Raw genomic sequence first — 13,184 nt, 5'->3', positions numbered from 1 at the left:
TGCTCTAACATTTATGCAGCTATGAAAAAAGAATGAGGAAAACCTCTTGAAACTGCCATGGAATAAATTTCCAAGCTATACTATTAAGTGAAAAAAGCAAAGTACAAAAGATTACAAATACTATGACAACTTTTGTGTGAGAAAGGAGGAAATATTCACATGTCTGCTTACTTCTGCAAAAAGAAACATAGGAAGTGTGAACCAGAAATAAAGAAACTAGTTACTTTCAAAGGATGGGAGGGAATGGACTGGAAAAATAAGGACAGAACAATTCTGAGTACACATTTTGGTATAATTTTGACATTTGGAAGCATATTAAAATTCTACATATTAAAAAAAAAAAAAAAAAAAAAAAAGGCCAGGCGTAGTGGCTCACGCATGTAATCCCAGCACTTTGGGAGGCCGAGGCAGGCGGATCACTTGAGGTCAGGAGTTCGAGACCAGCTTGGCCAACACGGTGAAACCCCGCCTCCACTAAAAATACAGAATTAGCAGGGCGTGGTGGCACGTCTGTAATCCCAGCTACTTGGGAGGCTGAGGCACAAGAATCATTTGAACTCAGGAGGCAGAAGGTGCGGTGAGCCAAGATTGCATCACCGCACTCCAGCCTGGGCAACAGAGTGAGACTCCGTCTCAAAAAAAAAAAAAAAAATTTACGCCTGTAATCCCAGCACCTTGGGATGCTAAGGCAGGAGGACTGCTTGAGCCAGGGAATTTTAAACCAACCTAGGCAACAGAGCAAGATCTAGTCTCTACAAAAAATTAAATTAGCCAGGTGTGGTGGTGCACACCAGCTGCTTGGGAGGCTGAGGCAGTAGGATCGTTTGAGCCTAAGAGGTTGAGGCTGCAGTGAGCCGTGAGTGTGCCAATGAACTCCAGCCTGGGTTACAGAGCGAGACCCTGTCTAAATAAATAAATAATAAAAACGGAGGGAAAAAATTAAAACAGAATATCATAAATAGAATAAAATGAACCCAAATAAATTTCATATAAATAACATAACCACACTGAAAGAAAAGAAAAAGGAAGCACCAATTCAAGTAACTCTTGAACACAGTATGTATACTGACGACAGTCTTCATTCCAGGGGTAGAGAAAGGGTGGATTTAGAAGAATTGCATGCAAAATAAAGTCTTGAATTCATTAGCAGGTTTCTGTTCTGTAGTGGTCTGAGTATAGTAATTCACAAACTATTTTATATGTACTGTAGGACTGAGCAAATGAGAAGGAGTGGTGATGCTTTGAGGAGCCAGGAATCTAACTAAAGAAGAAAGATACAAATACGGAATGGAGTGAGGAAAGGAAGAATCCCATGGAGTATAGACTGGAATTGGAAGAATCAGGTGTAAACTCATGATTTCCTATATATATATATGTGTGTGTTAGATTTACCATATAAAGTGTAATATGTTTTTGTTGTCTGTTTTATTTATGTATCTACTTTTTATATATTTCCTACCTCTATCCATTGAAAGGGCTTAGAAGCACATATACCCCAGCAGCAGTGAACATACCAATACCCAGATTTTCATTTCAAAATTGCATTTGCCAACTAAAAGAAACCAGAGATCCTCAGAGAAATGGTTAGTTGCAGGACTGCAGCAGAGAAAACATAAAATAAACCAGGAACATCTTGTGCCAGAAAGTAATGAAGTAGGGTCATGCACCACATAATGATTTTTGGTCAACAATGGACCACACATACATGGTGGTCCCATTAGATTATAATGAAGCTGCCTTATACAGGTGTACCATTTAAACAATCTTTTACAATGTATTTTTACTGCACCTTTTTATATTTAGATACGTTTAGATACACAAATATTTACCACTGTCTTACAAGTGCCTACAGTATTCAGTATAGTAACATCCTATATAGGTTTATAGCGACAATGAGCCATATTATATGGTGTAGGTATGTAGTAAGCTATACCACTTATGTTTGTGTAAGTATATGCTGTGATGATAGCACAATGACAAAATTGCCCAAGGACACATTTCTCAGAGCATATCCTCATTGTTTTAGGTGGTGCAGGACTGTATTCCCCAAAAAATGTCATTTCAAAAGGACACAGGAGTCAGCTTAAAAGAGTTCCCACCGGCCAAATCTGGGACAATCTGGGCAGTGAAATCAATAAACAGAGTGAAAAAAAATAATTCTCCCTTACAGCAGATTAATGAATATATGCAGACGGAACGACAGAATTAGAAAATCATCACTTCTACATAGTAATAATCCTTTCAAGCAAGAATAATCAGTTGCCAAGCAAGAATAATCAGAATCTAATGAACAACAGGATCCTTAAAAGTATTTCCCATTCAAAATTAAAAACTTCTGTGTATCAACAGATACAATCAACAGAGTGAAAAGGCAACCTGTGAAATGTAAGAAAAGGTTTGCAAATTATATATCTGATAAGTTAATGTCCAGAATATAAATAGTTAATATCCAGAATACAGAAGTTAATATCCAGAATATATATAAAGAACTCCTACAATGGTATTCATCAGTTTAGCTAAAAAAAATTAAAAATCTAAAAGTAAAGAACTCCTACAACTCACTACCCAAAACTCCAAACAAACAACTCAGTTCAAAAAATGGGCAAAGGACTTGACTACACATTTCTTCAAAGAAGATATACAAATGGCCAATAAGCCTACAAAGTTATACTCAACATCACTAATTGTTGGGGGACATGCAAATCAAAACCACAATGAGATATCATCTCACACCCATTAGGATGGCTACTATTAGAAAACAAAACAAAACAAAAAACAGAAAACAAGTGTTGGCATGCAAGTGAGAGTTTGGAACTCTTTGTGTTGGTGGGAATGTAAAACGATGCAGCCATTCTGGAAAACAATATAGCAGATTCTCAAAAAAATTAATAATTATCACATGACCTGGCAATTTACTTCTGGGTATATATCTAAAGAACTGAAAGCAGAGTTCAACATTTTTACATCTATGTTCACAGCAGGATTATTTGCAATAGCCAAAAGGGGTCCATTGATGCATGAAAGGATAAACCAAATGTGTTATATATATACAATGGAATATTATTCAGCCTTGAAAAGGAGATTCTAATACATGCAAAAATGTGGATAAACTGTGAAACAAGCTAGTCATAAAAAGACAAACAATCTATTATTTCACTTACATGAGGAACCTAGAATAGTCAAATTCAGAGACAGAAAGTACTATGGTGGTTGCCAAGGCTGAGGGGAGGGAGCAATGGATACTGTTTAATGGATATTGAGTTTCAGTTTTGTAAGATAAAGACAATTCTAGGGATGGATGGTGATAATAATTATACAACAATGTAAATGTGCTTAATACCACTGAAATGTACCTTAAAATGGTTAAGATGGTAAATTTTATGTTACATATGTTTTATCACAATTACAAAAAGAATCTCCCTACAAGATGCTTATTAACTACAAGGAGAAAAAGAATACCCCAATAGGAGAAAACTGGCAGACACCAATTTAATGAACTGACCGAGTTAACATCACCAATAATTACCAATAATGGAACAAATACATACTGTGTACTTCCTGATATGATAAGGAAAGAATGGTTATATAACATTCCTGCCAATAACGCATAACCAGAATGTAATCAAGGGGAAGTATCAGACAAACCCAGACTGGGGGACATTCTACAAAATAACTTGCCTATATCTTCAACAATGTTACTGTCATGAAAGAAAAAAAAAAGGCTGGGGAAAGAAAGACATGGTATTTGTATCATGATCTTGGACTGGATTCTGTAACAGAGGGGGAAAAAAATACTAAAGGGCATCATTGGAAAAATTGGTAAAACTGGAATTTGTATTGTTGATTAAATAAAAGTATCATATCAATGTTAAATTTAATGAACCTGATAAGTGTACAAGGGTTTTTATCATTGTTCTTAGGAATATACATTCAAGTATTAAATACTGGCCAAACATGGTGGCACTCCCAAAATCCCAGAACTTTGGGAGGCTGAGCTGGGTGGATTACTTGAGGTCAAGTTTGAGACCAGTCTGGCCAACATGGCAAACCCCGTCTCTACTAGAAATACAAAAAATTAGCCAGGAGAGGTATCACGTGCCTGTAATCCCAGCTACTCAGGAGGCTGAGGCACAAGAATCGCTTGAATCTGGGAGGCGGAGGTTGCAGTGAGCCGAAATCACACCACTGCACTCCAACCTAGGTGACAAAGCGAGACCCTGTCTCAAAATAAATAAATAAAATAAAATAAATATTAATGGGGCACGGTATATGCAACCTACTTGTGAATGGTTCAGGAAAAAATAAGTATATATGTACAAGAGAGAAAGAAAAATAAATAAAACAAACGTGGAAATGTTCAGAATCTCAGTGAATCTAGGTAAAGGGTGTATGAGAGTTCTCTGCATGATTACTGCAACTTTTCTGTAAGTCTGAAATTGTTTCAAAACAAAAAGTTAAAAACAATCAGTGATAAATACTCACATACATATGGATTGTAATAAAAATGGTAATAAATGCGTGCAAAAGGAGACACTTCAAAAATATACCTTTCCAATACAGGAATGCATATCTTACCCCTGTAGTTGCCACAGGAAGTGGATTGGCGGTGTAAAGACTTCTTTTTCCATCATAAACTGGTCTACGGTCTCCAAATATAGTTACTTTAAAATGCTGAACCATTGAGTCAACCACCTCCCTAAAGAAGGGAAACAATACATTCACATAATCCTCTGCAAGATGAAATACAAAAATATTAACAGAAGTAATTTCTGCCACTGTTTAAGGCTGTCAAAATTCTAAAAGACACTCAAAGATGATAAAGATTTTGCTTTTAGAACCCTGGCTTAAGACACCAAAAAGATTGATTATTGCCAAAAGATGGCATACATTTCACTAGACAGAGAAGAATGAAGCGAGCATATTACTTAATTCCAGGACACATTTGACCTGCAAAATATTCTTACAAACGGATTCAAAATCTCTTTCACCATCTCTAAGCACTCCCTAACATATTCACTTCTTTCTCCAAGAGTAGATACTCTTTCCTCTGTACTAAAAAAGCACCTAGTACATATCTCTATTAGAACACTTTTTCTATTATAATGATAATATATTTCAATTCTTCTGTGAGCCTCTTGAGAGCAGCAAACATACCTGTATTCCTTTCTCCTCCCATCCTTATAGTACCTAGCTAGTAAGGATATTATAATATATTTTATCAACAAACATTTGATCCAATGCTTAATACATAGAAAGCTACTCAAGACTTTTATATATATATATATATATATTTTTTTTTTTTTTTTTTGAGACAGGGTGGCTCACTGTCGCCCAGGCTGAGTGCAGTGGCCAGATCTCCAGCTCACTGCAAGCTCCGCCTCGGGGTTACCATTCTCCTGCCTCAGCCTCCGAGTAGCTGGGGCTGGGCACCTGCCACCCGAGCCCGGCTGGTTTTTGCATTTTAGTAGAGCGGGGGTTTCACCGGGTTAGCCAGGATGGTCTCGATCTTCTGACCTCGTTATCCACCCGTCTCGGCCTCCCAAAGTGCTGGGATTCCAGGCTTGAGCCACCGCGCCCGGCCGAGACTTACATATTTAAAGCTTACAGACTATATAGGGAATACCAAATTTTCACAAATCAACATTTATTTTTTGTACACACATTTGTAAAAGCAGAGTAAAGATCTCTGAAAGGATATATTCCAAATGGTGGTTACCTCTAGAGAGGTAAGGGATAGGATCACAGGGTCGCTTTTATTTTGTTTATGAAATCTAAATATATTACAATGAGAATGTACTCACATAGTATTGATATAATGTAAAACTAATTTAAAAGATTCAAGGCCAGGCACAGTGGTTCATGCCTGCAATCCCAGCACTTTGGGAGGCCAAGGTGGGTGGATCATCTGAGGTCGGGAGTTCCAGACCAGCCTGATCAACATGGAGAAACCCTGTCTCTACCAAAAATTCAAAATTAGCTGGGCACGGTGGCGCACGCCTGTAGTCCCAGCTACTTGGGAGGCTGAGGCAGGAGAATCGCTTGAACCCAGGAGGCAGAGGTTGTTGTGAGCCAAGATCATGCCATTGAACTCCTGCCTGGGCAACAAGAGCGAAACTCTGTCTCAAAAAAAAAAAAAAAAAAAAAAAAAAAAAATTCAAATCTAACTCAGTTAAGTGGGGCAGGAACCCAGCATTTTCTGGAACAACAAAAACATCAAGCTGACTTGATACCCAGAGTGATTTTCTACATGGCACAAAGTTTCTATTTTTTTCCACCCTTTTCAATTTTGTTTTACTAGAACTACTGAAAACAGTATCAAGTCTCTTCTAGAGTAAATTTTACAACAAATACTTGATTCACCTATTCATTTTTTAGTTCAAAGCAAATTTCAATGATTTTCTGCCATTTTAAGTTTTCCTTTGTGGCCATTATTACTAAATCTGGTTTCTTACTTTTCTTTTCTTTCCTTTTTTTTTTTGAGACAGTGTCTTGCTCTGTCACCCAGGATGGAGTGCAGTGATACGATCTCGGCTCACTGGAACCTCCGCCTCCTGGGTTCAAGCAATTCTCCTGCCTCAGCCGCCCGAGTAGCTGGGATTACAGGCGCGCGCCATCACGTCCAGCTAATTTTTGTACTTTTAGTAGAGACAGGGTTTCACCATATTGGCCAGGCTGGTCTTGAACTCCTGACCTGGTGATCCGCCCGCCTTAGCCCGTCTTAGCCTCTTAAAGTGCTGGTTTCTTAGGTGAAATTTTACAGATCTAATTTTTTGGGATGTTTTAACCATTTTGTCTTTTTTTTTTTTTTTACTCAACAGTAAACTGGTATAATTTCAACCTTACCAATTCTAGGAAACCCAACCAAATCACTCTAAGGATCAAAATGGAGGAGACTGAAATAGTAGGGTCAAAACATGTTAGGAATAAAAAATATCCTGCTTTAACTTAAACAGATTTACAAGAAAAAAAAAACCATCAAAAAGACAGCAAAGGACATGAACAGACACTTCAAAAGAAGACATACATGCAGCCAACAAGCATATGAAAAAATGCTCAACATTACTGATCATTAGAGAAATATGAATCAAAACCACAATAAGATACAATCTCATGCCAGTGAGAATGGCTACTATTAAAAAGTCAAAAAATAAGAGACGTTGGCAAGGTTGTGGAGAAAATGGAACGTTTATACACTGTTGGTGAGAGTGTAAATTAGTTCAACCATTGTGGAAAGCAATGTGGCAATTCCTCAAAGACGTAAAAACAGAACTACCATTTAACCCAGCAATCCCGTTACTAGGTATATACCCAAAGAAATATAAATTTTTCTATCATAGATATATGCATATGTATGTTCATTGCAGCACTATTCAGAATAGCAAAGACATGGAATCAACCTAAATGCCCATCAATGGTACAGTGGATTAAGAAAATGTGGTACATACACACCATGGAATACTATGCAGTCACAAAAAAAGAATAAGATCATGTACTCTGCAGAACATGTATAGAGCTAGAGGCCGTTATCCTTAGCAAACTATTGCAGGAATAGAAACCCAAATACCGCATGCTCTAACTTAATAAGTGGGAGCTAAATGATGAGAACATATGGACCCACAGAGGAGAACTATAGACACTGGGGTCTACCAGAGGGTGGAGGGTGGGAGGAGGAAGAGTATCAGGAAAAATAACTAACGGGTACTAGGCTTAATACCTGGGTGACAATAAACCCCTGTGACACAAATTTACCCATATAACAAACCTGTACATATACCTCTGAACTTAAAATAAGTTAAATATACATACATATGTTCATACATAAATGTATACTTACATATCAAAGCAGGATATATACATACACATATACAATTTTTTGCTACAATTTTGGCAAAAAAACCCCATATATATATATCCTGCTTTGATGCCTAACACATAGTATATCCTCAATAAATGCTCTATCAGTGAATAACCTACTTCAATGAAATGCTGGAACCTCCAGTGGAATATATCTTAAGCTGAATTCAACACATCTCGTCAGAGTTAAATGTGGTTATCTTCTGTTTGCTACTCCTCTTTAACTAATAGTATCTCCATCTTCCCAGTTACCCAGATTCAAAACTTGGCTCATCTCTGCACCCAACTGGTTGTGGACACCACGTCTTTGCAGTATTTCTTATACCAGTCCTTTACTTTCCACTCCCAATTTCCACAATCCTAAAGAAAAGCCTCATGTCCTCGTACCTAGATTATTTTAAGTTTCTTTTTTATGTTCTTAGTCTTTCTTTTTTAAACTCCAACCCCATTTACATTCACTGTTAAATAAGTTCCCAAGTCCCACTTTTATTCCTCAGGTACAAAATATTTAATCATACTCCTCAGTTCACAGTGTGTTATCATCATCTGTATAATATCTCTCTTCTAACTGATTCATTTCTTTCCACCTCCATATCCTATCCCCCTTCCCCTTACCAAGAAGTTATTCTTCTAATTTGTTTGACAAACATTCTTCTATTTCTATGTTTTCTTCCTTTTACCCTCTGCATTAGATGTTTTAAAACCTATTGATGTTGCTGTGGTATATTTATTATAGTATATCTATTTTTATTATTTTTAAAGATTTAATCTGTAAAAAACTGGTTGTATACAATTTCAGTGACTTGGTTCATTGTTTCTGATTGATGCAAAGTACTCCACATGTTGTCTATCCACTCCCGCAGCATTGCAGATTCACAGTATCTTTAATCGCCAGTCATCAAAACCAATGTTGAAATGAATTATCTCCTTACATGTCCCCTTACGAACCCATGTGAGAATTAATCTCTGCTTATAGACCCAGAAACAGACTGTTAGGTCAAAGTGAATCTTATCAAGAAAATGATGAACTGTCAAATTGTTCTCAAGACTGACTACACTAATCGGCACTCCTTGAGGCTCCTATTTCCCTGTGTCCAGCCAGTATGTAGCATTATCTAGCTTTGCTTTCTAATTTTTGTTAGCCTAATCGGTATAAACTAAAAGAATGTTATAATTTAGATTTCTCTTATTACTAATGAATTTGAGAACTTCATCAAATTAAATTTCCCTTATGACTTCAAGCTTTTGAGGTATTAAGAAATACTTTCCTAATACTAAGTCAGAAAGATAAATCATGTTTTATTAACTTTATAGTTTTGTCTACATTATTTTGGTCCTTCTTTATAAACAGCAAGGACCCAATTTTATTTATCTCCATCTAGTGAGGTTTCTTCATGCCACCTACTAAATCAAGCTTGTACTTAACTAATCAATTTGTAATGGCATTTTTATCTCATTCACTTCTCATATATAAATCAATCTGAGTTCTCTATACTGTCCCAGTGTTCTGTTTGTCTGTTCTTGTGCCAGTACCATATGTTTTCTTTTTTCTTTTGAGACGGAGTCTCGCTCTGTTACCCAGGCTGGAGTGCAGTGGCGCGATCTCGTATCACTGCAGCTCTGCCTCCTGGGTTCACACCATTCTCCTGCCTCAGCCTCCCGAGTAGCTGGGACTACAGGCACCTGCCACCACGCCCAGCTAATTTTTTGTATTTTTAGTAGAGATGGGGTTTCACCGTGTTAGCCAGGATGGTCTCAATCTCCTGACCCTGTGATCCACCCGCCTCGGCCTCCCAAAGTGCTGGGATTGCAGGCGTGAGCCAACACGCCTGGCCAGTACCATATGTTTTCACTATTACTAGAGTGTTTATTATGGGGCAGGGTAAGTTTCCTACTTTTTCTAAGTATACTTGAACACTGGAATAATTTTCTACCTTAGAAAACTATCAATACCATACAGAAAGGAAGCATATCTAGTGCCCTACATACAGTAAGTAATTAATAAATACCTGTTGGCTAAGAAACCTCCAACAACACATACTTGGAGGACATGACTAACATGTTAAAAACATAAATTAGTATGTTAAAAGCTACTAACTACAACAATGAACAAAATGAAGAAGAAACATAATAAGGGTAACTGTAATAACTAAACACTTATGTCTGAACACTTCAATTGTAGTAAGAACAAATCAGAAAATCTCAACTTACCCACTGCTGCTGTGGAAAAGGGCTCTAAATGACTACAAGCCCCAAATGAGCTAACAGTATGATGAGGCTTCCTCAAAAGTAAAAAAACTGAGGTTGCATATATTTAAGTACTCAGATAACCCACTTAATAAGGCAGGTAACTATCCCACCATATATTAAAACAGATCATTTTACATCTTGGAGTACTCTGTTGAATTTGTGAAAAATGTAAGACCCTAAAAAATTCAAATATAACGAGAAGGAGGCAATCCTGATAGAAAATCATGTAATATGAGTAAAAATAAATCAAACCAAGGATTTTTAGTCTGGAATAGGAAAGACTCAAAAGAAAATTACAGAATAAGTCTTTGGCTATTTTGATAGATTGTCATGTGAAAAACTGAGTAGAAAGAACTAGGAAAAATAGTTGGAACATTAGACAGATTTTGGAGCAAAATTTTCACGATTTTCTAACCACCAGTTATTCAAAAGTAAATTACACTACGTTATAAAGTACCTGAGTTCATCTTTGCTAGAACTGTTCAAAGAGCTGCTATATGACCAACTGTCAGGGAAGATACAAATTTAAGATTAAAATGAAATATCCGCGATACCCTCTTATAGTAAAATTTAATTTTAAAAATACCAAATAATGAAATGTTGTAAATTTTATCATGGTAAATCGTATCATGGCATTAGATATTACTCTTATGAATAATTACACTTACATTTGACAATTTAATTCAGAGTCCTAAGGAAAAAGTATTGGAATTCTATAGTATACTGGTCAATTTTTTCACTCGACAGTTTTTTAAGTTCATAACTGACAAAACCTATGCTACAAAGAGAGTCATCTTTCATGAGGGCCACGAGTTATTATTTTTTTAACCTCTCACTAATATGATGCAATTAATTCATATATTTAGAATTTTTTTTTTAAAGAGATGGGGTCTCACTATGTTGTCCATGCTAGTCTCGCACTCCTGGGTTCAAGCAATCCTCCTGTCTCAGCCTCCCAGAGTGTTGAGATTACAGGTGTGAGCCACCGTGCCTGGCCAGATTCATATATTTAGACTTTTAGCGAAAAAAAAAAATTTTTTTTTGAGACCACGTCTTGCTCTGTTGCCCAGTCTCGAGTGCAGTGATGTGATCATAGCTCACTGTAACCTAGAACTCTTGGGCTCAAGTGATCCTCCTGCCTTGGCCTTCTGAGTAACTGGGAATATAGGCATCCAGCATATTTTAGTGTGCAAGCTAACAAAATGACAAACCTAGGGAGAGCAAATTCTCATTTCTTATCTTAAAGGACATTATGGAAAAGCGTAGTTTATTAGAATCTTTAACAGGTAAGCATGTGGAACTAGAGAAAACAACTCTTTAAAATAGTAATTTATCTAGTGTCCTAAGCCATCTAGTCAGCTACAGTAGCAAAGGTACTACTGTATTACAATGAAACTTGGAATTGGGAAACTACCAAACTGAGAAACTTTTAAAATATATGATAATATAAGTACTGAAAAAAGTAGGCATGAGTTTTTAGTCCCATTCTGTCACTAAGTTGTTAAGAAAGTTATTTAACCTCTCTGATTTGAGTTTCTTTATCAATAAAAATGAGATAACAGTCTCGGGAACCAAATAGGATATTAATGAAAATAATTTGGAGATTAAAAAAGCAAACATGTATAATATTTTTCTATTAAAATTTAAGCATAGTTATCTCACAAATACATTTTAAGAATTATACTGAAGTCTTCCAAATAACAAATGAATACACTACAATGTTTTAGCATCAAATATAGTAAATTAACACAAAAAATGAATAATTCTGGTAATCAACATAAACTGATAACTGGGTTTCCTCTATATTTTATGACATTAGTCTTTTATTATAACAACAGGGTTAGGAGTGGAATCTTTTGTTCAAATATAGTACTTTTAGCAAAATATTTAAGTGTATATTGTTAAACCAGTTCTTAGTTTACCATAAGTAGTAAAACTAGACTAATAAAAATACATAAAATATTTTAACTTCTAAAACAGTGATTGGGAAAGTAATTTGGGAAACAAAATCTGAGTAAACATGGATAACAACGTCTAACCAATCTTCAGTGGCTTCCTTTCAATAATAACCTTAGTCTGAGAAGAAAAGAATACTTGCAGAATTACACTGTGGTGCGTTTTTTAGAACGTCAAGCTAGAATTTAAGAATCCTTAAGAATAACTGGTAATTACTCCAAAAATGAAATCTACCTGCATATATTAGATCTTCTAAAGGGGTACAGCCTATCCTACTACCCTTTCCTCAATCACTACTTCCTACATTCTGATACCAACTCTTTTGACTCCATCATGCTCTGGTGCACAGACTATAAAGTAAAATTTAATACTAATTTCATTAAGTCCCATTTTATCACCTGACTTATACAGCAGAAAAATGCTAGGAGAGAGAAACTTTAATGTAAAAAAGAGGACAGCAAATTATTTTCCTATGAGTTGTAATTACTATAAGCTTACAGAGATCCACCTCCATCTCGCTTTATTAGGTACCTCTTAATTCTCTGCTCTCAAAAGACAGAATGAAAAATATTATTCTAGGCCGGGCGCGGTGGCTCAAGCCTGTAATCCCAGCACTTTGGGAGGCCGAGACGGGCGGATCACGAGGTCAGGAGTTCGAGACCATCCTGGCTAACACGGTGAAACCCTGTCTCTACTAAAAAATACAAAAAACTAGCCGGGCGAGGTGGTGGGCGCCTGTAGTCCCAGCTACTCGGGAGGCTGAGGCAGGAGAATGGCGTAAAAACCCGGGAGGCGGAGCTTGCAATGAGCTGAGATCCGGCCACTGCACTCCAGCCTGGGCGACACAGCGAGACTCCGTCTCAAAAAAAAAAAAAAAAAAAGAAAAATATTATTCTAGTCTACAGAAGATAACATGAAAGAATATTTTCCCCAAAAGTTGACTGACATTATCCATGGCTACAATAAACGAATGTGTCACTACTGTATAGACAGAAAGAAGATTGCTAAAGTATAACAAAATGTCAAAATCATCCAGAGGTTTACAAAACACAACAAAAACAGCTAGCAGTCTCTCTTTGAATCCTTCCAATCTCTAACTTATCTTTGTAACTCTGTGGTTATTA

The 13,184-nt window shown here is 36.5% G+C and overlaps 1 protein-coding gene across 5 annotated transcripts in view; it reads right to left on the bottom strand.

Annotated features, from left to right (window-relative positions):
• The window catches only part of LOC101005189 (argonaute RISC catalytic component 3), a 141,777-nt gene that overhangs the window by 101,168 nt on the left and 27,425 nt on the right, over nucleotides 1-13,184 (bottom strand). For 3 of the 5 annotated variants that reach the window (XM_021939319.2, XM_003891585.3, XM_021939325.2), the window contains exon 3: nucleotides 4,576-4,696. The exons of the other annotated variants lie outside the window; for them this stretch is intronic. In XM_021939319.2, the coding sequence (XP_021795011.1) occupies nucleotides 4,576-4,696 (121 nt within the window). The remainder of the gene's footprint in view (nucleotides 1-4,575; nucleotides 4,697-13,184) is intronic. 5 annotated transcript variants of the gene reach the window in all.

The sequence above is a fragment of the Papio anubis genome, chromosome 1, assembly GCF_008728515.1.
Source record: "Papio anubis isolate 15944 chromosome 1, Panubis1.0, whole genome shotgun sequence".
NCBI lineage: Eukaryota > Metazoa > Chordata > Mammalia > Primates > Cercopithecidae > Papio > Papio anubis.
This window is presented reverse-complemented; position numbering and strand designations above follow the sequence as displayed.